Source organism: Venustampulla echinocandica (genome assembly GCF_003357145.1).
Source record: "Venustampulla echinocandica strain BP 5553 chromosome Unknown scaffold_8, whole genome shotgun sequence".
NCBI classification, from domain to species: domain Eukaryota; kingdom Fungi; phylum Ascomycota; class Leotiomycetes; order Helotiales; family Pleuroascaceae; genus Venustampulla; species Venustampulla echinocandica.
The window spans coordinates 417,371-441,723 of record NW_022474213.1 but is presented as its reverse complement, the minus strand read 5'-3'; the positions used below and the strand labels follow the sequence as shown (position 1 = coordinate 441,723).

The window sequence follows — 24,353 nt, the reverse complement described above, 5'->3', positions numbered from 1 at the left end:
TCGTCTCAAACGGATATTGCTGATATATCTGTAAAGTTTGATCCCCTCATGATTGTCGTTGCGGACTATTCGCCGTCCTCCCTTGGCGTGATAAATTCATCTCCAATCGAACGAAGGAAGCCCAAGGAACGTCTCCAGGATTGTCGTGGTGAGGTAAATCACAATGTCGGAGAGCTAGAGTGTTGTGACTATTGAAAATGAGTGGCAATCGTCACAAACGTCCTTTGGCAATCAGAAGAGCACCAAAAGTCAAAGTATGGATATATCCTCTTTGGGTGTTGGCAGAGAGGAGTCTATTACTGATTCGGGCGAAAACGATGGTAGGCCTCAAAATTAGCGTCATGTAACTATGCACACTAGTGTAGAAGCCCCATGTTGTAGGCCTCAATTTAGCGTAATGCAACTCTGGGTACAAAGGCGTATTTCACTAGCATTCTATTAGCTGTATTAAAATGACCAGTCAATTTATTACCTGCACTGGCCTTGGAACAGAAGTTTCCCCATTTTAATCTCGAACTCGCTTCCCAAAAAAAAAAAATAGATACGCCGAAAGTCAACGGAACGTATAAGGAGCAAATGAGAGAACGGACCCACTTATGCACACGTCACAAATTCCAACCGAAATCGCTAATTTCGAATTAGGATTCAAATTAGAAAATACTTTGCTATGCTAATTTAAGAACAATACGCCAATATTTTGGTTGTAGCTAAATGCGGGCTAGATATGGGCTATGGACTTTGAGCGTAGGGCTGTGCGAGATGGAAAGGAGTGATTTGAAGTACCCTAAGAAAATAGAAATTGAATGTGTAAATTGAGATGCTGGCAACGCCGCTAACTTTCCATTATCTAACTCTGGATCTCTATTCGTGAAGCCAATAACCTGATACTATTAGCCGTTTGCCAATCGGAGCTGATCCTGTGATAACAGGCGTCGGTCAATGAACGAGACGCGACTTGTGCATATACATGCATAATCTGAACAAAACAAACTGCTGAGGCTTGGGAAAGCGGGAAAGGCGGGGTTCTGGCAACCAAGATCTTGTCCATGACCGCGAATAAAAGGCAGTGAAAGTCTGCTACTAGTTATCATGTCCACAAGTCGATCACAAAATCCCTCAAACGTCCAAGGACAGTCTTTGAGAAGTGGTCACTCAAAAGAGATAGGAGAGAAAGGATGACTTCAAAGGGCAAGACAGTTCCGTCCTCACGGAAAATCCCACGAATCTGTCCTGAACATAGGCTCAATAGTCGATTTTACGAGCCCTTGGTTCTCCTACACGTTCTAGATCGAAACGGTGAGCAGAGGATGTCTCGCTGCTCCTCTGGGGACATTGATGTACCCCATCTAGCCCTGCAGGAGTTAAGGAGGAGCTTCTTGGATCAGATAGCTTATATCTGTGACTACATCAAAGGGGGTGACACTGTCACAGCCATGGCACTAGAATCCCAACCTTCTGGTGTCATATTTTGGGTCGCTTGCAATACTACGGTGACTGCGGGGACGATATCTTTCATTCACAAAATTCTGAGTATCCTGCAGAGAATTGCACACTCTCAGAATGAGAAGTCGAGAATTGCCGAAGAGGTTGAAATATCGGACCTTTGTATTGAATTCAACCTTAAACGGATTAAGACATATCAAACGAGGTTGCAACCACCCCTGAAGAAGTGTTTGAAAGCTCTAGGGACCTCGAGGAAATTGGCAGGTTCGTTTTACGGCCTCTTTCGGTGTTGGGTCTACTAAACTTGCCTCCTAGATAAGCCACTGGCAGATTGGCTCCGATCCTTTCAAGGATTTGACGACGATTTGACTGGCTTATGCCGGTTCTCATACCAACAGAGATCGTCCCCATACATACGAGAGCTTCGACAGCACATCGGCGATGAGATTTCTGGCATGACCAAAGACGAATCTAGAAAACAAGATTTTCTTCTGGCCCGTCACTATATTGGGCGTCTCGGATCTCATCTGAAGGCCGCGAAGATTCTTACTGCAGCAGGTTGGAGAATGCCGGAGCTTTTCGACAATTTCGACATCAGAATTAGACCTTCACCGAAGGCGCCTTCATTCCCTCCTCCAACGGATGGCCTAACGACATTAGAAGGAATCATCAAGAGAATGCTACCAGCTCAGTCGAATGAGATCGAACGGTACCAAGAAGCCCTCGCAGTCATGGACAATAAATTCCAGATTCTGGACCGTCTTCAGGCTCAATTCACAGATAAAGATTTCAAACCAAGAGTCCATGCAGAGCTAAATTTACTAGAGTACCTCTACAACAATCGTATACCCTTCGTAGGTGATGACAGATTTATTGGGTGTAGCAAACCAGCGTGCTACTGTTGCTATCACTATATCAGTCTTCATCCCGGTGGCTTTGTGCGTCCTTCGTCACATGGAATCAGATATCTCAATTGGCGTCTTCCAGATCCGATTGATGATACAAATTTAGAGGAGGAAAGGCATCGACGGGTCATTTTGAATAAGCTGATTGCACAAATTAGACTTGACGCTCTCCGGCAAATTGATCAATGTAGAGGACCAAGCCCTTGGCACCCAGACTCCACCACAGGGATTACTAACTCCTTCAATCACAATGGAGGACAAATCGGCTTCAGTAAGTAATAAAAGCCTGGCTATTGAACGCTTTAGGACTCTGACCTTAGTAGGAGTCCATATGTCAACTAAACCCGTGGAAGAGTTGACAAGTGAGACCTTGGGAGACTATGAACAACAGAGCGAGAGCTTGGCTGCAACTGAGTCAATTCTATCAGACTCGTTACACGAGGACGAAAGTTCAGACTCCGATGGTGGTGTACAACTTCATGTGGACTTCTAGACGGAGAAGCTGGACCGTAGGATCAGCATCGCCAAACGTCGTTTGTCGGTGGTTTTGAGTTGGTTTTGAGTTGGTTGGGGGTAGGGTTAAGGGCACCTTGATGACGCTATGTGAAGTGACTTTTTTCTACGTAGTCATCGCGATTATATTTTATAGCTATGGGCAAGTTGCAACTTATAATGATATTCATATAATTGCAGGATCACCCAATGACATTCTTTTTATGAAGGGCTGAAGATTGAGGTGGCTATGTTAATCCGACCCTCTCGCTGCTTAGTTTCTGTTGACAATAATAATAGTCGAAAGTGGCTAGTTCTAAAGCACCGTGTTTGAGGATGCCATTAAGAAGCTCCTTCTCCTGTGTGATAGATGACCAGAGTGGAGGTCTGTTTTCGATTATAGCTGGCGCGAATCAGGTTGACTGTTGGATGAACATCTGGGAGAAACCCTACCTACTAACACTATACTTTTTGGTGACTCAGTCCCTTCAACCGAGAGTGCTCACCGTTTACAATGTCTGAGATGACACTCCATATGTTCTACAGAACTTAGTCAAGCACCCTATCGGTGGAGATTGAGCAAGATTATTGTGAGGAAAGCCCCTTTGAAAGAGATTCTTAACGTTGGTTCGTAATGAAGTAGATTGTAGGTCTCAAAATTAGCGTGATGCAGCTACGTCCTTTAAAACCAGGTGCAGATGAGTCTCCGGGTGACCAGCTAGGGGAATTGCATTGGCACCCCCTTCAATGATATTGTTTCACCTCAGTCGTTATTCCAACCATTTTCTCCATTTACGACAGGCTTTTTACTGCTGAGAATCACTCCGGATTGGCCACGAGGTGCGTGGGCAGAGCCTCGTCTACCGCTAAACCCGGAATAGAGACGGTATGGGGAGGGTAATAACCTGGATATGAGTACATTAGCGGTGAGGGTTTGATTGTTAGTCCGGAATGGCGCGATGCAGGATTGTGTCCAACAACTCCCTTGGTAGCACAAAGTAAATATTCACCTATCGATCTACAGCAGCTATGATCTCAATAGCAGATGTCCAACGTAGCTGCTTTGACATGACTACGGAAGAGACACATTTGGAAGACCTAGCGTCGAGCTCAAAATGCGCGATGACAGCTCGATTGAGGCGTGCGTGCGACTCCTTCTTGCATTACCACTTGATCAATTAACTCGCAGAATACTCCTTTCTCCCCTTTCAGCATACTGTTGTGCAGCAGAAAAGAGATTCTACGATTTCCTCGGTTGGTATAGACGTGGTATTTGACAAGACATGGTACGTGGCACTGTTAGATGGGCTTATTGTCATTGAAGTGTATGGCTTAAATGTGAGTCACATCCACACAGCATCGGCGCTTCTGCGTTGCTCATCTGTTGTGCGACCCTCCTTCGTCGCGCCTTTTCAACCCATGTTATCTAGAAGGCGCATCTCGTGCAGTCGGTGACACATCATCGTCCTAGGATTGAACTCCACCCAAATGCAATCCATGCAAATCACTGGGGAAGTCCAACCGTGAGGCAAAGAGTAACAGCAAGTACTGGGAAGTCCTGCGGGGCACTCAACTGGTGCTCATTGATCATTTTTGGTGCTACTCAAAGAAAATAATATTTTTCTACGTTGGAAGGTGCAGGAGAAGTGAGAGCTTCTAAATTCAGTTGTCAGACACCCTCTCTTGCTCCTTTATGACTTCTATCTCCTAAGATTCTTGTTAACTCATCATATGCCTTCACAATCTGAATGGCGTCTTCGGAGGCGAGATGGTGAGGCTCCAGCTGGGGAAAGGGCTTTGGCGGAAGAGGTGGCCGAAGCAAAGGCATGAGGGGGAGAGTATTGAGAGAAGGCGACGTGGATGGAATAAAGGTGCCCAGGACCTGTTGATCGCGCCACCCCGCTGCTTTATCTAAAAGGTTGTGGAACCCGCTAGTTCCCGAGGGCCGCGCGGGATCACCCATGGATCCACCAAATAAAGTTCTGACGGCGGCGCACTGTGGAGTACGTACTACTCGTACTGAATGCCACGAATCCTTGTACTACTGAGTTTTACCCTGTGAATTATACCCTGGTACTTCGTAATCTGCACCGAGTCTTAACCTGCGTAGCTTCCAACGCGGTTAGTCAGCGTCGCCGCTTTGCTCAGGCGCTAAGTTGCTCAGTCACGTTCCTGCTCTCCTTTCTAATCATGATTTACTTACCATTCGACTCTGCCATGTGAAGGTTATCAACTCACGACTGTGTTTGGGGGACTAAATCAGCTCCCAGAGAGTTCAAATAAGACCCCCCCAAAAATATATTTTTCAATCTCTCAAGGTAGACTCTTCTTGTAACATAGCGTGCTCCTAGCCATCTCCCAAGGAGAATACTTAGCTACGGCTTCCGTATTTCTTTCATCTTCTGGCCATTCGTCCTTTCTTCCACCAGACTACTTGACTACTTTCCTCCTCTCCGTTCTTCGCCCCTCTGCTTTGCAGTATTACGAACGTATCTTCCTCTTCTTGCCTCTCTCGGAAGGAACTTACGTAACCAATAGAGGTATTCATGTCACACAATTCTCGTAGAGTAGGCACTCTATATTTCTGGCATCAATATCAAGCAATAGCTTTCAACGAGGTAGGTTGTCAATATACTCCCAGTGGCGTTGTGAGACCGGAGGAGGGTACTTTATAGCTTCGTGTCACCACCACCCAGTGTGGCACACGGAGCTATCGGAATTCAAGGGGTGGAATCTTGCACTGTTTTTCTTCCATCAAAGTATCATGAAGCTCAGAATTGTTACAACTGACCGACTAAACACGTGGTAATGAAAACACACGCCTCTTTGTTAAGGTGTAAGACACCAGTTAGGTGAGTTATTCGTGACGTATTGAGTGCAACGCTATACAGGCTGTATGGATAGGTAATTGGGTGTGTATATTGGCTAGGTAAAACCTCTGCACCTAATAGGGGCTTATATACAGCATGCCAAGCCTACGATTACTTAGTGCTTACTTAGCAATGTCCCAACACTCTTTCTTTCGCTGCAACCAAACTCTAATCACAGCATCCTCACACTTCCTACATCTACTCATTATAAACTCACCTCCAAAAAACCCAAAGACTATTTTGATATAATATCGCAATCAAGTTGTATCAGTGTTCCTCTGCCTAGACAGCACAGAAAAGCCGCATCCCTATCTATTCTACACCTGAATGGTTGTCCCGCTATCATGATTTGGGTGCGACCTGTTGCGAGCGCTCTAGAAGGGATAAACGTGCAAAATGGGGTGATGGGTTGTCAAGTATACGAAAGAAACGCCCCTGATATTTCTGGATTATGGCTTGGTATAAGAGTAATTTGTTAGGTTGATAATTTCGAAAAGCAACTGGTAATATTACATCCTTGTGTCTAACACCTATGTACAAGAACAAAAATCAATCCAAAAATTTAGACGACCTCTCAGCAAATTCATTTAGCAACCCCGTTACCACGCGACAAATCATGTCAACAATCATTTCATCAACATCACTGAGTTGAGCGCCTCGGAGCCAGGTGCACCTTCTATCAGGATGCCACTTTAAACACTCCTTCCGCATAAGTTTCACCATATTTTCATCCCTTGACACCGTCTTTTGGAAGAACTCCTTAACATTCGAATTCTTCACATCAGGATATGAACCTGACATGACCGGCCAAGGAATGGCATCTCGAATATTCCCCTCTCTGATATCAGAAGCAGAGGCTTTGAGCTGCGCCCACCGTTCCTGATACTTTGCCCACAGTTGGTTCCACTCCTCTCTCTCTTTTTGCTCCTTTTCTCGCTTTTCTCGCTCGCGTTCTTCATGTAGCTTTTGGGCTCGCTGGCGAATGCGCTCTCGTCGTTGCTTTTCTTCTTTTTCTCTTTTCTCTTTCGCCAAATGTTCCTTCTCCAAACGCTCCTTCTCCAAACGCTCCTTCTCCAAACGCTCCTTTTCCAAACGCTCCTTCTCCAAACGCTCCTTCTCCAAACGCTCGCTCTCCTTCCTCCTCGCCTCCCTATTCCTCTCCTCGCTCCTCCGATGTTTGCGTTCTTGTTCTTGGCGATCCTCTACAGCTCGCTCTTCTGGCCCTTCACATTCTTGACTTTGGTGCCGTTGGTTGTTAATCTCTTCTCGCAGGTTCGCCAAAGCGTCCCTCATTTCTTTTAATACATCCTGGATACCCTCTACCCTTCGATCTCGCGCAGGCTTTTCCAGTCTCCTGCTCTGGACCGACTTGGCAGGTTTCCGTTCCCCAATCTCTGTTTTCAACGGCTGAATCTTCCTCTGCCACTGCATCACGACTGTTTCAGCTTGACTCTGATGATACCTAACACACAGCGCCGGTCCAGCAATAGCTCGCAATTTTGTCATCACAGCAGGGCTATCAGGAGGCAGATACGCAATCTCGTCTAGAGCCTTCGTAATAAGTGCTTGATTGTCTGCTCGGATCGGATTTCGACAGCGTCGTCTTTGTGAGGGGGCATCGCCGACGCATGTGAGGCGATCGTTATCGGGATTGATAATTCCTAGGATCTTGGATGGATTCCATAGCTTCACTTCTTCGGTGGATACTTTGCCGGGAGAAAATTGAGTATAGTTAACCATTGTTAATGATTCCTTTGATTTCGGTTTGGAACAGTCTGTAGATAGAGAAAGGCGAATTGGAGTGATAGATTGTCATGACCTATAGAGTATATGTAGGCGCTAGAGCAAAGTAGTAAAGAGGGGCATACAGTGATGCCACACAGCCATCAATGCGGGTGGTATAAGCCACAGCACTTCGCCAAGGAACGTATGGTGGATGCAGGGCCCAGGATGCAACGATTCGCTGTTCGAGAGGCTGTGTCCCCAATTCCAACATCACAGCCACGATAGATCGTGGGGATCAGGCGCTAACTTGCAGAAAAGCTGTCTGAAGCACCACGTAGGCGAGTTCATGCGGACCAGTCGACACTGAAGGAGAAACGAAGCAAGTCTCATCACTGGCAGATCCTGGGGCCGCCCAGACCAGACTCTCTGGTAGTCCTGCGTTTTGCGCACTACGCAAGTGACAAAGTTCAGCTAAATAAAGATCTCTGATTAGCTGCATCCGCTGAGTTACCTCAGCAAGTGCAGCTATTCGTAAATTTCGACCGATAGCTGCATCACATTATACGAATTCAACTATGCAATCAACTGAATCACAATTTAATTCCCGATTTAATTGATGGCACAATTGATTGCAATCGTGCCTCAGGCTCTAAGCAACCCCCCTTTGTGGGCTAACATTAACCGCGAGCCCAAATCGGACGCCAGTACAGGAGCCGAAGTCGGCCACCCAAAAAAATGAAGGGGACAGGAGCCCAAACTAGAACTCCACGTACTTTCAAACGTAGGGATCCGATTTTAGCGCCCATTTATATTGTTGATTATCGCTAGCAGATTATGGTAACTTGGAAAGGGATAAAAATAAACATTAGAGAACCTAGTCACGTAGTGCTACAATAGAAAGCATCAAAATCGGCTCTGGCGGATACCCTTAGTAAGTTTAACAGGAGAGCGAGAATTGATCCTATTATATCATCTTAGTAGATTTAAAGAGGTGGCTGCATTCTAGGCAATAAGCGTTACTAAATCTCAAATTATCTATAGATAATATAGAAACTATAACCGATTCATTAAGGAGCCTAAAGAGGATCTGTCAAGGATTTGGAGGCCTTGGAAACGACGGAACGAGTTGATTGATTCTAGTAATAGAGGTAGAGGAGAAGTCCTTATTATATACATGTAAAAGTGGGTTATATTTGCCACAGTGGGTATACTTCTAAAAACTATGTAAAAGCCCTGATATTTAGCAATGCCGAACCTCAATAGGATCCCCTGAGCATAATCTAGCCGAGTCATTAGCGTGCTTGGGCTCGTCTTAGGTTAGATCAGCAACTGCTTAGGTTCAAAGACGGAAGTGGAATTTGGTGAGGGGAAGATTCGGTATAGATTATATGGGCAAGTCGGCGGACGCAAGACTTTCGCACCCCTCAAGGAGCTGCGGGCTCCTAAAGCGCGAACTTAGGGTAATAAGCCAGTGCTACTATAAAATTAGATAGGAATAAAGTCTATGCAAAATACAAAAGAGCACTGTGAGGAATAAAACATGGTCATAAATGAGTATTATGCCAAGATGTCTCCATTCGCCCCTGCTACCAGCCTCAACCTCTCTAACTCCGCATAAAGCCTCAAAGTCTCTCGATCCATCTTCTTCAGAGTTTCTAGGGCGCACCGTATGTCTTTCAACAGAGTGTCGCATAAGCTCCGAGAGAAGTCGCAGCGGCAGACGATGCGCAACAATTTGACGTCTTGGACATGCGCGGCCATACTATAGGCAGGCACCAGCCAATTGCACTGGCGAAGCTGGTGGGCTAAACCGAATTCATCGAACTGATAACCCAGCTTCGGGTTAAGGCGAAAAGCGACCAAGGGTACTCCATTCACACCCGACTCGCTCATAATGATGAACCCCAGGCCTTTAAGACCATTCGCGAGGAAGGTAGCGGAGTTACTGATGTTCGTCATGATCTCACGATATCCGGCTCGACCGAGACGGATAAACTGGTCTGGCTAATTATCAGCAATTGCCCGCGCTGCAAGTCAGATGAAAGAGGGCAAAACTTGCAATATTGTCCGATAACATGCGTCGACCCCTTGGTAAAGTTGAGAGTGAATGATGCCTGGTTGGTGCCAAGATAAGACAGATTGAAGACGAGCTCCTCGGGCAAGAATCTTGCCGAACGCCAGATGGCCCATCCAATGCCGGGATATACCAAGCCATACTTATGCCCTGAGACGTTGATGGAGGCAACCTTCCTGATGTGTTAGCTTGCCATTAAGCTGCAAGAAACCTGAGCTTACCTTCTCAAGTCGAAAATCCCATTCGAGCTCTGGAGCCATGAACGGCGCCACAAATCCACCGCTGGCGGCATCAACATGTATCGGTATGTCCAGCCCCTTTTTGACCAAGAGATCGTTGATTGCTTTTACATCTTCATAATGGCCTGTGTAAGTGGTGCCCCTACAGTTGAGATGTGTGAGCATGGATAATGCTTTACGCTGGCATCACTTTACTTACAGTATACAACAAATTCCTACAGTGTTCTCGTCAACAAGACTAATGGCAGTATCTGGATCCAGGACGTAGCGGTCTTCTGTGCAGTATACATATCGAATTTCCACCTCAAAGTATCTGGCCGCCTTCTGCCAACACACTTGGACTGCGGAACTCATGATGATGTTTGGCCTTAAACAGTCCTTTCCGGCTAATCTTTGCCTCTTCATCCATCTGTTCTTCATTGCCAGTGTGGAAAGCATGATTGCTTCCGAACTTCCTAGAGTACTTGTCCCCACTGCTGGTTCACCAGTGTTCATTGGAGCATGATATAACTCGGCAACCATGTTCACACACTTCCGCTCGATATCTGCCGTTCGGGGATAGGCTTTCAGGTCAACGAAGTTTTTAGGCAGAGACTCAACCATGAGCTTTTCAGCCTCGTCTTCCATGTATGTTGTTGCGAAAGTGGCGAGGTTGAGACTCGGGTGGCCGTCAAGATTCATCTGGTCTCTAATTAGACGGTATGCTACCTCTTTTGGCCTGCTGCACTGTTAGTGGAGTTAATTTTATGGCCGAATAGTCACCCACATCTTGCCTTCGGGCATGGCAAAGTCTGGCAAACTTTCTCTAGCCCAACGGCTACTATAGGTTAGGTCGCTGGATCTCTCATGCTGCTTTGAAATATCTTCTGTGGTGGAAGTGGTCTTCGAACTAATAGGCGTGATACTTGTCTGACCGCCGCTTTCGTCACTGCTGGATTCTCCCTTGAAACAGAGCTCGTTCTCGAATGATGTATGTTCTTTCTCTAAAAGAAGAACTCGTGTAGGTATAGACATCGTTAATGAAAGATGAAATGGTGGTTGCTGAAGGCCCCAGAAAGCTCCAAGGGCATCTCAGGTCTTGTATAAAATTTTAAACCGCAGCTCTAGCCAACTAACTAGTGTAAAGGAGTGTAATGCACAGTCTAGGTGTACGGTAATAATCAAACGCGTCTAGCCTCAGGTGGGTAAAAGTATTTATGAATGAAAGAGCATGCCCACTACAGTCGTCTGGCGCAGCGCACTTCAAGTGCCCGGCCCGCAAAAACTATACTCCGGGGGAGCAGCTACTATACACATGATACACTACACGTTTCACCCCATCACACTAATTGATCAATCATTCCCGAGGTTATGCTAGTTGCACGCTCGTAGATTGATGGACGCATCTATCTTTCCTAACCCTTTCTGGCGATATTAGGGGACTAGTCGATCTCGCCATGGGTTGAAATGGCCCGTACGGGCCAGACACTATTAGTCTTGTCACACATGGTAATGGCAATTAATGTCAATATTAGTCTAAATCACAAAATTATCTTCTCCTAGCACAACCCTAGGCAAATTTCATTAGAAACAAGCAATGCAAAGTCGACTACTGTACTATTTGCAAGAGAGGCTTTCCGACTATCAGCTTGGACGCAGACGACAAGAAGTCTGAAAATTCTAGCACTACGATATAGTCAAACAGTAGAGCCATCTACGCACAATCAAGATTGCAGCAATTCATTTAATCAGACCGATCATCGTTATAACAAAGATTGATCAAGGAAGTTGGAGCTCATAAGTTCTATGTAGAAATATCGGACTTGGAGCCATCTATGTTCTATAAAATGATGAAAACGTCTTGCTATATTCGCTTCGGTCTATATTATCTGTTAGACTCACAAATATGCTTCGCTTGAAAGTATGTAGTTATTGGACATGAAATCTGCATCGTTTCCACCAAATAGGGAATCTTTGTCTAGGCTATCAGTGCATATATGCTCGGTGCTCCGAGGCTCCAGAGAAGGGGTTGTGGCTGCGAGCAATCCATTAATGGAAGCGGAGGTATCAGGTGCATCGCCAGATGCCGAATGACTTATGGAAGCCGAAGTTGAAAAATCGAAGTCTTGGTAGATAGCCGTGGCTATATTGATATCATTCATTGGTGTATATTCACTTGGAGAACTAAACAATGTCGGGCAGTGGACAATAAGAGCATTGCGGACGGGAGTACACGTCCTTGATATGGCATCGATGGTCCATCCGTAGGCAAGCATCCCATCTAGGATCATTCTTCCTGCAACAAGGTTGAGCTCGCGCGATCGCTTGTCAAGATGCGTCATCCTACATCAAGCTGTTACTAAATATCTACTGGCAAAGACGTGAGATTGGAAGTATGTACTTCTCCCTTCGAAAGTTGATGAAATGGGTAACATCATCCTTCGCCATGGCTTTCTCCCAGCTGGTTGAAGTCAACGTTTCAAATCTCTAATTGAGGCGGTTAAGACGACTCACTGCCAATTTACCCCAGACCCGAGTTCGAGCAAAGATCCAGGTCCACAGACCTCGAGCAACTTCACATAATTTCGACTCCGTCTCCATTCTTTTTTAATCTCTTCCGTAGAGACACCAAGGTGATGAGCAATAGCCAACACGGCAACATGCTGTCGACTCTGCCCCGGGCCAAGTTCCCAGTTCCATGACTTCATCGCTGCAACATCATGCGCCAAAAATAATAAAGATAGCCGGCTGGCACATTCGAATCTTCGCTGATGTCGATTAATTTTCCTGCGGCCACGGAAAAGACGAGAAAGTCTGGACTCTGCAGATGTCTCGGCACTAAAGATGTTGTCCTTGTTTGTAGACCATAGCTTTTCGTAAAAGATCGGCTCGTGCTGCACAGCCTTTACCGATCCAGAAACGACTCGGATGAGGGTTTGAATGCGGGGACGTGGCTTAACTCTTGCGGCAAAGAATTCCCACATTTCACTTGCTTCACAATCGTCATGATTACGACTCGACCCCGTGGCACTAAACAGTCGTTTGGAAGCAGAGGCCGAGGAAATAACTGGCCTCTCAGCGCGTGAAATCTGCGAGTTAAACGACGCTTGGGAGTGCTTCGGAGAATTTTGTGCATTACCAGGTTCACGATAGGCAGTTGTTGGCTGGATTGTCTTTTCTACCTCGGAATAGGCCTTGTCATTTAGCGGTACCGTGTCAGCTGTCGGAAGGCTGGGCAGCAGCTGGGAAAAGTCCTGGATCGATCCTCTGGAAAAAAAAGCTCGGAACGAACAAAGTAATTTCTAAGACGGGAGCCGTCGCAGTTAGCATAATGGCCACTTACCATTAGTGGCATATAGAAGACTACCTCTGAATGGATGATTTCGGCTGGTGTAGTTGCATTTAAAGCTTTGATCATAAGATCTTCATCGACCACTGGCATTTTGAGAGACTTTGGCATCAGATACAAAAAGGGCGTTATTTAGCACTCGCCAAACCACCAAGGATCGCTGATGCTTTCCGTCGATGCTGCTTCTGATTCAGATATATCCTTAGATTGACGATTCGCAAAATATATAAGGCGCTCAAAGCAACGAAGGTGACATCGAGCGCAAGAAACGGGAATACTGACCTATACATTAAATGCAACAAAGTCGGTATTCCGTCATGTCAATCATGCGCAATCAGACAACAAACAAGGTATCCGATATGGCATCAAATCCACGACGTTAATAGCCTGCACCTCTTCGTAAAAGGCTGTATACTAATTGATTGTCGCATCCACTGCATGGTTGACGATCCTCCTTCAAAAAAGGCGCTGTAATCAATCAGTACACACACCATTATTCTGCCTCGGTAGTCCAGTGTTGGCCTAGGGCTGATTTGGCGATCGTTCCAACAACGGCGAGACGCTGAATCAAGCGGCCTGTAGGTCCTTCGCCTTCTTTCACATCGGGTGTTCCTCCGATCTCTTTCCGGTTGACCGTTGAGTGATCCTTGAATCTGTATAATCAAAAGATATTGAAGTAACGAAGTAAGACATTGGTGGGTCCTTCCTTCGGCCTCTTTCAAATTGGGCTTTCTCCGCTCGCTTTCCGGATCGGTTGAGCGTTCCTCCGATCCAGATACTGATACTCATTTACAATTCAATGCCAAAACAGAATGCCAGATAAGATGGTGGCATACACCAAGAATCTATTTAGTCTACTTGACAATTCAACCGTTTTTTCTGCAAGTCTTTGAGATAGTATGAGACTCGATATTACCTCAAGTTTCAGTGTGTGATAGAATATTCACGTTCTCTCTTGCAGTCGCCCATCATGTCGCCCATCATGTCCCCCATCATGTCGACCATTATGCACCCAGAAATACAACTCCTCGCCTTCGCTGCTGGCGCTCTCTGCTACGTCGGATACTTTTTTCGTGGCGAGCATCACATGCATGGTATGGCTTACATCCAAGTTCACACTGTCCTGTTTGCAGCTTCGACCGCTCTGCTGTATCGATTGGGGTTCCCGCTGGTGGAGGCCTTAACGCAGACAGTCGTGTATGATGGTACCTTTTTGTTCGGTTTATTTGCCAGTCTTTTTGTGTATCGCGCTTTTTTGAACCCGCTCAACGCCTTTCCTGGACCATGGATTGCACGGATCGCCACCTTTTATGTTTCCTTTCGTATCAAAAGATTGCGAATGTTCAAGGCTTTCGAAGACCTGCACGAAAAACACGGCTACTTCGTGCGTGTTGGTAGCCAAGAAGTGTCGATTACGCACCCGAGTGCGGTTCAAGATATTTTTGGAGCCGATTCAGTGTGTGAAAAAAGTTCGTGGTACGACATCAGTCGGCCACAAGACTCCGTGCTTCTTCGTCGGACCTTTGCAAAGCATTCCGAACGGCGTTCAATCTGGAGTCAAGCCTTCTCTGTCAAGGCGGTCAGAGGCTACGAGACTCGATTTCACCCGTATAGGAGCAAAATGCTTGCCGGACTCGATGCTCACGGCGGTCAACCTGTGAACATCACCCACTGGCTGGGGTTGTATTCCTGGGACTCCATGAGCGACCTATCATTCGGCCATTCATTTGGCTTGCTGGATACCAAGGAGCTTCATTGGGCAATGAACGTTCTCGACAAAGGGATGAGTATAATTGGTCGTCATTTGCCAATGTGGTTTATTCGTCTTATGAGCTCAATCCCTGGCGGTAACAAGGACCTGAAGGCTATGTTCAAATATTGCGAAGAACAAATGCTTATAAGATGGAAGGTCTGTGCTCACCTATTCTTGCGTGTTATCAATTCCACATCTAACCAGCGTCAAACAGACTGAGCCAAAGGTGCCGGATGTGATGAGTGCCCTCTTTGTGCCATACAGAAAAGGGCAGAAGCCTTTTGATGCAACCGCGGTACAACTGCTGGCTGGAGAATCACACCTACTTGTCAACGCTGGAAGGTAAGGCGCAGAAGATATATAGTACAGAGCGATTCACTAAACACGTTATTAGCGATACTTCGAGAATCACGATGATTTGCACCTTGTTTGTACTTGCTCAACAACCTGAGCTCGCGAACAGGCTCCGTGAAGCATTGGAACCCCATGTCCCTCAATCGCCCGACGAAATGTTGCTGGACGACCAAATCATGAATATAGACCTTCTGAATGGTATTGTTCAGGAAGCACTTCGCCTGTATCCACCAAGTCCTAGCCATCCAACTCGGGTGACTCCTCCTGAGGGTACTAAGATCGCTGGTCGATTTATCCCGGGCAATACGCAAGTAATGGCCCCTCAGTACGTCATTGGACGAGGTAAGTGGTTCTTATTTGAAACTACTTGATATATCTTTTGACGCATCATCACAGACGAACGCATCTTTCCCCGAGCGACTGAATTCATCCCTGAACGTTGGTACAGTCTCCCGGAGCTGGTCAAAGACAATAATGCAATCGCGCCGTTTTCACTGGGGCCCATGAACTGCGTCGGAAAGCGGCTTGCGCTTGCCAATATTCGAGTGACTGTTGCAACGATCATCATGCGCTACAATCTCAGTTTCCCCCGAACTCAAGCTGATCCGGAAGCCGATTTCGAAAACGGCTTGTATGAGCATTTCAGTTTGCAATCCGGCCCCTTATTCCTGTGCTTAGAGAAGCGGAACCAGTAAGCGATTAGGAAGTCAACTCTTGAACCCGGGTCCAAATGGAAGCTAGATAAGTTTGGTAGCTCATAGCTTAGTTATGAATGAATGAATTCTATGCAAACAGTTACATACCCTGTCTCCTATTTGTCCGGGGCGATATAATGCAAACAAGTTCAGTATGTGCTCATTTCACTACAAGAGAGGTCGCGATTACAATGACCGCCAGCTTCGTTCTGGGAGAGATCAACTGCCTGAGACCGGAGGCGGCGCTCTTCATGCGTTTACTCACTCCAGAAGGGGGACGATGAGAAGTGGGAGGAACTTGTTCAAGGCTTCCTGCGAGCTTGCTGTCGCAAAACATATATGTGTCCTTGAAGTCGTGAGACTGTAGTCATCATTCTATTCAGACCATGGACTCCAAGACTTTTGAGACATCAATAGCACCTTGCTGCCCGCGAACTGATCGTGTATTACAAGTACCGCGAGTCGCAAAGATTATGCGCCAATCAACAGCCACTCTTCATTGCCTGGAGTCCTACGGGGTTTGAGGAGATATCACCTGAGTCATCTATCAAAGACTATCATGAAACTACAGGTATATCATATTCCAGGCTCAAACTCATTTAGCATTGACAAAGCGTGCCAGAAGTAGATGGACTTCCACCCGGAATAGAATGGACTAGTTTGGTTGGGGCCGACGGCGGTTAACGAAAGTTCCGAGGACCGCAATTAAGAGACTTGTCACCGATGCGGTCAGACGGCCCAGTGCCGATTGAGCGTTGAGTTAGGCAGCCCATTGCCTGTTTAGTTCACCCCGTCTTATTTTCAATTGTACCTCTGAATACAGACTCTCCCTGACGAGGCCTTGGCGGCACGGCCCCCAGTACCGGTGTTTTAATTTTTTTTTAATTTTGTTTGTGAAGCACCTTCATTTTTCACTTTTCATCCTAGAATGCTTCTATAGCTATTGCAATCGTTGTGGAAAACATGTGCGGATTTTCTGCTTGTATTCTGCTTTCAGGGGCAAACACCAATGGCCAGAGTAACAACACTCGTTGCAACGGGGAAGCAAACGGTGACCACCAAACCAACGGCGTAACAGGGGGATTCGCGGCAGATCTCAAAGCTTCAATTGATCTCATCGCCCACCGTGGTCCAGACGACTCGGGAATATGGATTAGTGAGAACGAGCAAGTCGGGCTAGCTCACTGCCGACTGTCCATCAACGATTTATCCTCTGCAGGACGACAACCCCTTCACAGCAGCGACAACCAAATTCATGCCGTGGTGAACGGCGAGATCTACGACTACGATCGTCTTCGACATGAATGCGAAACTGCTCACAACTACCCCTTTCAGAGCGACAGTGACAGCGAGCTTGTTTTGGCCCTCTATAAAATTTACGGCGCCCCTGAATTTCTCACGCATCTGCGAGGCGAATTCGCCTTTGTTCTCTATGATAACCGTGAAGGAGGTCAGCGCGTGATCTGCGGACGTGATCGTTATGGAATCAAGCCACTGGTGTATACTCGCGTTGGGTCGAAGCTGCTCGTCGCCTCCGAAGCCAAGGCATTCTTGCCCTTGGGCTGGAAGCCGCGCTGGGACGTGCGTGCGATTGCTGATGCTGGATGGATGTTTGATGACCGGACGCTGTTCCGCCAAGTTCGGAAGGTCTTGCCTGGGCACTATCTCGATATTACAGAACTTGGTGGTGTGCAGCAGGTCAGGTATTGGGATGCTGAGTACGAAGACAAGGTTGGTTCATTTTACTTCAAAGCGTGCCGCAACTAATTGCCTCTCCATAGAGTAAACCCGAAACTCGCACCATCGATGAAATGGTATCTGGCGTTCGCGAAAGGCTGGTCGAGTCTGTTCGTCTTCGCCTGCGTGCTGATGTCCCTGTCGGCATCTACTTGTCTGGAGGTATCGACTCTTCCGCCATTGCCGGTATAGTTACGGAACTTGCACGCAAGGAAAAGGTCAAAATAGGAAATGAAGAGGCGACTCGTGTTACCTGCTTCAGTGTAGCATTTCCTGAGACATCCGGCTACGATGAATCACGTAAGTCTTCACAGCTGCGCCCTGGCGTTTCTTACCAATTGTTAAGGTACCATGAAAACTAAGAGACACAAGATATTGCCGAACGCACGGCCGAATGGCTCGGAGTGAAGACTATCAAGAAGACCATCACGGAGGATACTCTGGCGGAAGACTTTGAAGACGCCGTATTCCACTGCGAGCATCATCACTTTGACCTCAACTTCGTGGCCAAGTTTGCACTCTCAACTCTCCCCCGTGAACACGGCGTCAAGGTCGTCCTGACCGGTGAAGGCGCCGACGAGCATTTCGCTGGTTATCCATACTTTCCTGGCGAATTCCTTCGCGAAGCTGATGAAGCTATGCCCGACTCCCAATTGTCTAAAAACAGTGACCTTCGAAACGAGATGTTCAAGTCGGTACAGAAGGAAATGAAAGCAATTTGGCAAAAAGCTGGTGCTACAGTGCACAAAGATAGACCAGCCCTTGCATCCATCGCAGGAGTGGGAGCAACGGACATGAGTGATAATCTGTTGGCGTGGCATCCTACGGCCACTCTCTTTGCTCCATGGCTACGCGCTCGACATAATAACCATGATTGCCGCAAAACGGTCCTGAACTCGCACCCGAGCGATGTTCAGGCCAAGATGCGGTCACGATGGCACCCTTTGCACACGGCCATGTACATGTGGAACAAGAACTCGTTGGCCAACGTTCTATTGTCATGTCTTGGCGATCGTACAGAGATGGCACACAGTGTTGAAGCACGCACACCATTCCTAGACCACCACCTTGCCGAGTACGTCAACCGTTTGCCGCCCAGCGTCAAACTGCGCTACTCGGCCGACACTGAAAGTGACACTGGTGAATTGGGCCCGATCTGGACTGAGTCCAGCGTAGCCTTGCAGTCACTTAATGAAAAATGGATATTGCGCCAGGCGGTGCGTCCATACATTACAGACGAGCTGTACAAACGGAAGAAGCATCCTTTCCTTGCGCCGACTCGGTGGGCGGTGGACGGGCCATTGCATCGCAAGTTCAAAACGTTACTGACGCAAGAAGCTGTGGAAGGGCTAGGCTTTATTGATTGGGAGACAATCCAGGAGGCCATGGACATTGCTTGGGGCGAGAATTCTGACGCGAAGGCCTTCAGACTCTTGATATATTGTGGTGCTTGGGTAACGCTTAGCGAACGCATGGGCGTGGCGCAAGCGGCCGAATCTGATTGGGAAGCCACTGTAACATAGCTGTCTGGTTTTACGAAGCTGGTGACGGCATTGACCAGAATGTATTAGAATGAAACGGACTTCCTAAAGTTGACGCCTTCACTGTCTGATTGACTGTAGCGTTGCTCGAGACATGCTTGATATTCGCAGCCCACGATGTTTGTAGATAACTGAGAGTACCAATTTCATAGTGTGCGATTCGTGTAGTAGATGAACTGATCGAAAGGTGGCTCTTTCCAGTTTGTCGCCGCAAAGGCCTAGATTATATTCAACCAGCTAATCGAGGACAAAGACGAGGTCAAGGATATGTCATATTTTCTATTTAATCCCCCTTTAGTCACTTTAATGAAGGCTGAGAAAGCGTGTTCAGATCAACACCACAATCTTGCCGTGTCCTAGGTCTCTAGAATGAGCAGATTCATACGCTTCCCGCACGTCCTTCAACAACACCGATTTCGATACGCGCCCTTTTATACTTCCCTTCGCAACGTGTTCCGTGATGCGCGCCATACTTTCCCTCGCAGGCTCGGCAATCATGTACAGTGCCCGAATGCCCTCTTTTCCATTGCTGATTCCTTTCTGTCTGTGTTCTTCTCTATACCCCCAGCTGCACGCATCAAAGGACAAGAGGGTACCGTCTGGCTTAAGAACACTCCAGCAGTCCGCGAGAACCTGGAACCCAACAGAATCAACAACCACGTCGACCTTGTTCAAAGTGCCGAATTCCTTATATTCAACCACTTCATGAGCGCCAATGGAGCGCAAGAATGACTCGTTTCGCTCGTTCGAGCTGGACGCCGCCACGACGTGATGTCCAGCTAGAACGGCAAACTGCACGAGAAACGTGCCAATGCCACCGCCGGCCCCGGTAATCATAACCCTCTTTTGTCCGTTCTGCGCTGCCGTCTCGAGTCCAACATGTCTGAACAAGGCCTGATCAGCCGTGAGAGCACTCCCGGGAATCGCTGCAGCCTCCTCCCACGACAGATTGTCCGGCTTCTTGACTGCTTCTTCCGTCATGACTATGGCGTATTCCGCCCATGTACCCCCCCGATTAGCGTGCGTCATACCGTACACATGGTCACCGACGCAAAAGTCTTGCTCGCTATCGTGTACGGCTACGACTATGCCAGAAAAGTCATTTCCCAAGGTAGCGTGGCTGGGGGGGTACAATTCGTTCCACTCGAGATTGTCCTTGTACACAGTAGAGGCTTTCACCTGAATCAGTAGTTCGCCAGGCTTTGATATCTGTGGTTTGGGGACGTCGTCGTGTATTTCAATGGCTGAAGAGGGAGCCACATTTCCAGGGAAACCATAAGGCGTTCCTTCGGGGGATGTAGGTCGAACTCGTGCAGCTCTCATGGTTCTAGTTCGGTTTTCAATCTGGGGATAGCGTTGGGAGAGAAGTGAACCAAAAGTAAAGTCATTTAGGAAAGATAAAGATATGGGTTGAATATAATTATAGGGTAGACCCAGAATCCCCTCAGTATCAGTATCGGCGATTTGCCAAATTGGGAGTGCCCGCCAATCTTGTACAAACTGGTCTGGACCTCAACCTGGTACGAGTAGGGGTAAGCGAATGAATAGCGGGGGTATATAAATAGTTCAATTTTACTGTTGGCTTATAAATTCCTCTTTACCTCCAGTGTCAGGGATATAATCCGACATGTGATAGGTAAAACTGCAAGCCCCCCAACCAGCCAGGGATATCAAGGTCAGAGCGGGTCCGCTTTGTTATACATAGGTGACAGCACGTCCAGTTACTCTACTACCGTAAGACCAAGAGAAAGCTTATTATTCCAAAAAAAAAATCAAATCTTGATTATAGATTTAAATTATCTTTCTTACACTATTTTTCTCACCATGGAGAATCAAGATGCTCAGCTATTTGAGAGTCTTGGGCTTCAACGTTCCTCTGCGCCAACAGCCTCCGGATCACATGTCAACTTCTATCATAGATTGCCGAAAACTCTTGATCTAAGCTATCCAATTCTTGTCTTGATTCATGGATATCCTCAATCGTACGTGCTGTCTTGCTTGCCCATCACTTGTTATGCTTGGCTCTGAATACTGACCATCTATTTCAGGAGCTACATGTAAGTTCTCAGACGCTTGACAAGCTTTATGAGAGTTCGATTCTTCATCATTGCATAGCAGATGCTGAAGTGAATCTACCCAGGTGGCGATATGTAAGGCCCCCTCGATATTAAGGAATAAACGTCAAGAAAATACAGAACATCTAATCATCCCAGGTTGTCCGTTCGCTCCCTGCCGACATCCCCCTATTCGTCCCCGACGTAAGCACAATCGCCCCAGACACCTATTCCACATCTAACCCAAAACCCCCAGATCCCCGGCTATGGCCTCAGCACCCCCTCCACCACCGGCCACGACAAGCGCACCACCGGCCACGCCATCCTCTCCGCCCTCTCCACGCACCTTCAGCTCTCCAACCCGCTCTCAGCACCAATCCCCATCATCCTCGGCGGCCACGACCGCGGCGCACGCATCTGCCAGCGCCTCGCGACCGACCTCTCCATCCCCGGCCCCCCCAGCGCGGCCCTCGCCGCCTGGGACGTTGTCGGCACCGTGATCCTAGATATCATGCCCGTGACGACGCAGTGGTCATCGCTGGCTAACCCGATATTCGCGCGGAGCACGTTCCACTGGCCATTCCTCGCCAACGCGGCGCTCGCGACGCCGATGATCGTAGCCTACGGTGGGGGGAAGTGGTGTCAAGACATAATCCTGCGATGGGCGAGCAAAGGAGCCGGGCTAGAGAGTTTGCGCGCCGATGACGCGCTGGCGGTGTATGCTGGGTATTTTGCGAAGGAGAGTGTGGTGCGGGCGAGCTGTGATGATTATGAGGCGGGGTCAAACGAGGATGCGGTGATGGAGACGGAGGATCAGGAAGCGGGGAGGGGGATTGGGACGGATACTTTGTTGATGTTTAGTAAGGATTATCTGGGTTCGAGGTATGATGTCCCGACGGGGTGGAAGTCGTTTGTGATGGAGACGGCGGATTTGAAGATTGGGGGGGTGGCGGGGGTGGGCCATTTCTTGCCGGAGGAGGCGCCGGAGGAGGTGTCGGAACAGGTGGCCTTGTTTTATCAGGAGGTTGTGCAGAAGATTAAGGCGAGAGGTTGATTTCTTTTGTTTGTTCCCGATTCTGGGGCACGACTCTGTGGGTTTGAGTTGGCTTCGTCGATTGGTTTCTACCATTGTATGTCCTACCTAAGATAGAGAACATCACATGCCTTCATGTAGCCAAATGTACGTGTACCTTAGCTTTGAATGGATAGATACAATATGAAAGAGAAGTTGATTGCTCGTTTTCCAAGAAATACTAGTATCTATAGAGAGGGGGTATATCAACCGATGAGTGTAAGCTTAGACTGGTGTGCAATCAATAAGCAGATGGGGGAAATATTCCAACATCTCACGCTCTCTAACTTATCGTACTCGGTACTGTACTATCTCGATCACCTAAACTACTTGCGCAGCCCAGCCCACTCTAGCCCTCCTCCCCGTTGCCCTCTCTACGAGTACTCGCTCCACCCTCCACGTACACCCTTCCGCATACTCGCATATCCACGTCTCCACGACCTCAACACCCCGAGCGGCGCGCTCGCCCCGCCACCACCCCATGCCATCACGCACATACATGTCCAACACGCCATCATCCATGGCAAACACATGGCTACCAATGACGTTCCCGTCGTCACGCGAGCGATACTCTGCTTTACGAAGTTGCCCGGCGCCATGGGGGATCGCGAGTATGAATTCCGTTTGCATGAACGACCAGAGCGTGGAGAGATATTTGTGCGCGGCAAGCTATTCAGGAGTTACTATCCTGATGCTGGCGGTATGAGTAGTTGGAATTGGACATCAAGGATGAAGGTAAGGCTTTAATGCCACTTTCTAGCTGCCTACAGTTGTTTTGATAGATTTGGACACATTACATTTATTTTCTATTGGATACACTGCCGTACCATTCTAGCACAACCTTGAAGTTTTAGGAAGGAATTTTGACTTTTCATTTCTCTAGCTCTATAATTGTACCCTGAATCTGTGTAGTTCTATGCCTGAGTTATAGCCCAGTCGATCTTTCGAAGTACAGCTTTGATCTCAGTCTGTTTCTTTGGTAGATCGTGCAACCCACTATGTAAAACCGTTTTTGACATAGACTCCTCGCATATGCTGTGGGCCACTTCGGCCATTTTGATCATATACTCGAAGTCGTTCTGACCCCACACATGGATAGTTGGGATTTCAATCTTTTGTGCTAGTAGTGATGGATACATCACGCGAGGAATAGTATCGCGCTCCCCGTATCGATATACGTCCATGTCGACCCACGGGAAATGCGAATCGTGGATAGCGGCGTCAACAATTGTCTGCTGTAGTACATCTACAAACTCTTGCTCTGCGATCGCCAGGTCTTTGCCGTTGCACTTTGCTCGATCCATGATGTCGTATTCCAGAGCTCGCAACTTGGATATTATTGTATCCCCCATGCCCACATCGGGGCTACACGGCATGGCCGTTGAGAAGAGACATGCAAACCTGACTCCTAGTGGGTTGGCGGCTGCCTGCTGCTGGTAGAGATATGACAGCGTCAACGCTGCGCCCTGGCTAAACCCAAAGATGCCGTCAAAGGGTCCTTCGTCTTCGAGGAGGTCCTGCAACAAATCGACCGCTTGTGCTATGTGAAGAGGAGAATAGCCTTGGGTATGAGAAAAAAACGGGCCGGCCCGGTATTTCGAGACGCCTGTATGCGAAGTGTTAGCTGTGTTAGCTGGAACACCAAAGCCACCACGATGCTAAGTACCAGGCCCTCGCTCGCACTCGAACGGTCCGTCTACAAAGACGAGCTCAAAGCTGGGATCCAGTTCGCGCCGTAAATTTGCCATCTGCGCTTCGAAAATGGCGCCTGAGCTGCCAACACCATGGAGACACAGGATCCTCATTTTGTGTGTAGGGTATAGAGTATAACAAGAAGTGATAGTTGGCAAGTTGTGAATTGGAGTCGTAGAACTTGCATAATGCTTTTTTCCCTTTCGCTACTACGTTCCCTACATTTACTACGTTAGTGCTGTCCTCCGCTGCGTCGTGTATATCGGAGGAATTCCCAATTTGCAACGGGCCGGCCGTGGTTTTCTGTCGTCGGCACTGACTGAGCTGAAACATTTAGCTCGTCTAATCCGGCACGTCACCGTCCTTCCGTTTTGGCGAC

At 47.7% G+C, this 24,353-nt stretch overlaps 8 protein-coding genes across 8 annotated transcripts; 3 read left to right on the top strand and 5 right to left on the bottom strand.

Annotated features, from left to right (window-relative positions):
- Positions 1–1,433: 1,433 nt before the first annotated feature.
- On the top strand, positions 1,434–2,841 carry BP5553_08508 (Uncharacterized protein; the record flags this gene model as incomplete). Its single annotated transcript, XM_032017131.1, has 3 exons — positions 1,434–1,707; positions 1,759–2,619; positions 2,672–2,841. The coding sequence occupies 3 exons, from the start codon at positions 1,434–1,436 to the stop codon at positions 2,839–2,841; spliced, it is 1,305 nt and encodes a 434-aa protein (XP_031866562.1).
- A 3,418-nt stretch (positions 2,842–6,259) lies between these two features.
- Positions 6,260–7,450, bottom strand: BP5553_08507 (Uncharacterized protein; the record flags this gene model as incomplete). Its single annotated transcript, XM_032017130.1, has 1 exon — positions 6,260–7,450. One exon carries the CDS (start codon positions 7,448–7,450, stop codon positions 6,260–6,262), a length of 1,191 nt encoding a protein of 396 aa, XP_031866561.1.
- A 1,542-nt stretch (positions 7,451–8,992) lies between these two features.
- Positions 8,993–10,762, bottom strand: BP5553_08506 (Glutamate decarboxylase; the record flags this gene model as incomplete). The annotated part of the gene is made up of 5 exons (XM_032017129.1): positions 8,993–9,435; positions 9,612–9,681; positions 9,731–9,890; positions 9,948–10,466; positions 10,515–10,762. The coding sequence occupies 5 exons, from the start codon at positions 10,760–10,762 to the stop codon at positions 8,993–8,995; spliced, it is 1,440 nt and encodes a 479-aa protein (XP_031866560.1).
- An 863-nt stretch (positions 10,763–11,625) lies between these two features.
- On the bottom strand, positions 11,626–13,169 carry BP5553_08505 (uncharacterized protein; the record flags this gene model as incomplete). The annotated part of the gene is made up of 4 exons (XM_032017128.1): positions 11,626–12,070; positions 12,129–12,188; positions 12,242–12,921; positions 13,071–13,169. The coding sequence occupies 4 exons, from the start codon at positions 13,167–13,169 to the stop codon at positions 11,626–11,628; spliced, it is 1,284 nt and encodes a 427-aa protein (XP_031866559.1).
- Positions 13,170–14,046: 877 nt separating this feature from the next.
- BP5553_08504 (uncharacterized protein) lies at positions 14,047–19,138 on the top strand (the record flags this gene model as incomplete). Its single annotated transcript, XM_032017127.1, has 9 exons — positions 14,047–14,985; positions 15,044–15,171; positions 15,224–15,525; positions 15,580–15,874; positions 16,032–16,233; positions 16,296–16,449; positions 16,819–17,609; positions 17,660–17,915; positions 17,988–19,138. The coding sequence occupies 9 exons, from the start codon at positions 14,047–14,049 to the stop codon at positions 19,136–19,138; spliced, it is 4,218 nt and encodes a 1,405-aa protein (XP_031866558.1).
- Positions 19,139–19,483: 345 nt separating this feature from the next.
- BP5553_08503 (Uncharacterized protein) lies at positions 19,484–20,479 on the bottom strand (the record flags this gene model as incomplete). The annotated part of the gene is made up of 1 exon (XM_032017126.1): positions 19,484–20,479. One exon carries the CDS (start codon positions 20,477–20,479, stop codon positions 19,484–19,486), a length of 996 nt encoding a protein of 331 aa, XP_031866557.1.
- Positions 20,480–20,980: 501 nt separating this feature from the next.
- BP5553_08502 (uncharacterized protein) lies at positions 20,981–22,264 on the top strand (the record flags this gene model as incomplete). The annotated part of the gene is made up of 5 exons (XM_032017125.1): positions 20,981–21,138; positions 21,205–21,213; positions 21,297–21,306; positions 21,370–21,414; positions 21,467–22,264. The coding sequence occupies 5 exons, from the start codon at positions 20,981–20,983 to the stop codon at positions 22,262–22,264; spliced, it is 1,020 nt and encodes a 339-aa protein (XP_031866556.1).
- A 932-nt stretch (positions 22,265–23,196) lies between these two features.
- BP5553_08501 (Esterase LovG) lies at positions 23,197–24,087 on the bottom strand (the record flags this gene model as incomplete). The annotated part of the gene is made up of 2 exons (XM_032017124.1): positions 23,197–23,888; positions 23,949–24,087. The coding sequence occupies 2 exons, from the start codon at positions 24,085–24,087 to the stop codon at positions 23,197–23,199; spliced, it is 831 nt and encodes a 276-aa protein (XP_031866555.1).
- Between the last annotated feature and the right edge of the window lie 266 nt (positions 24,088–24,353).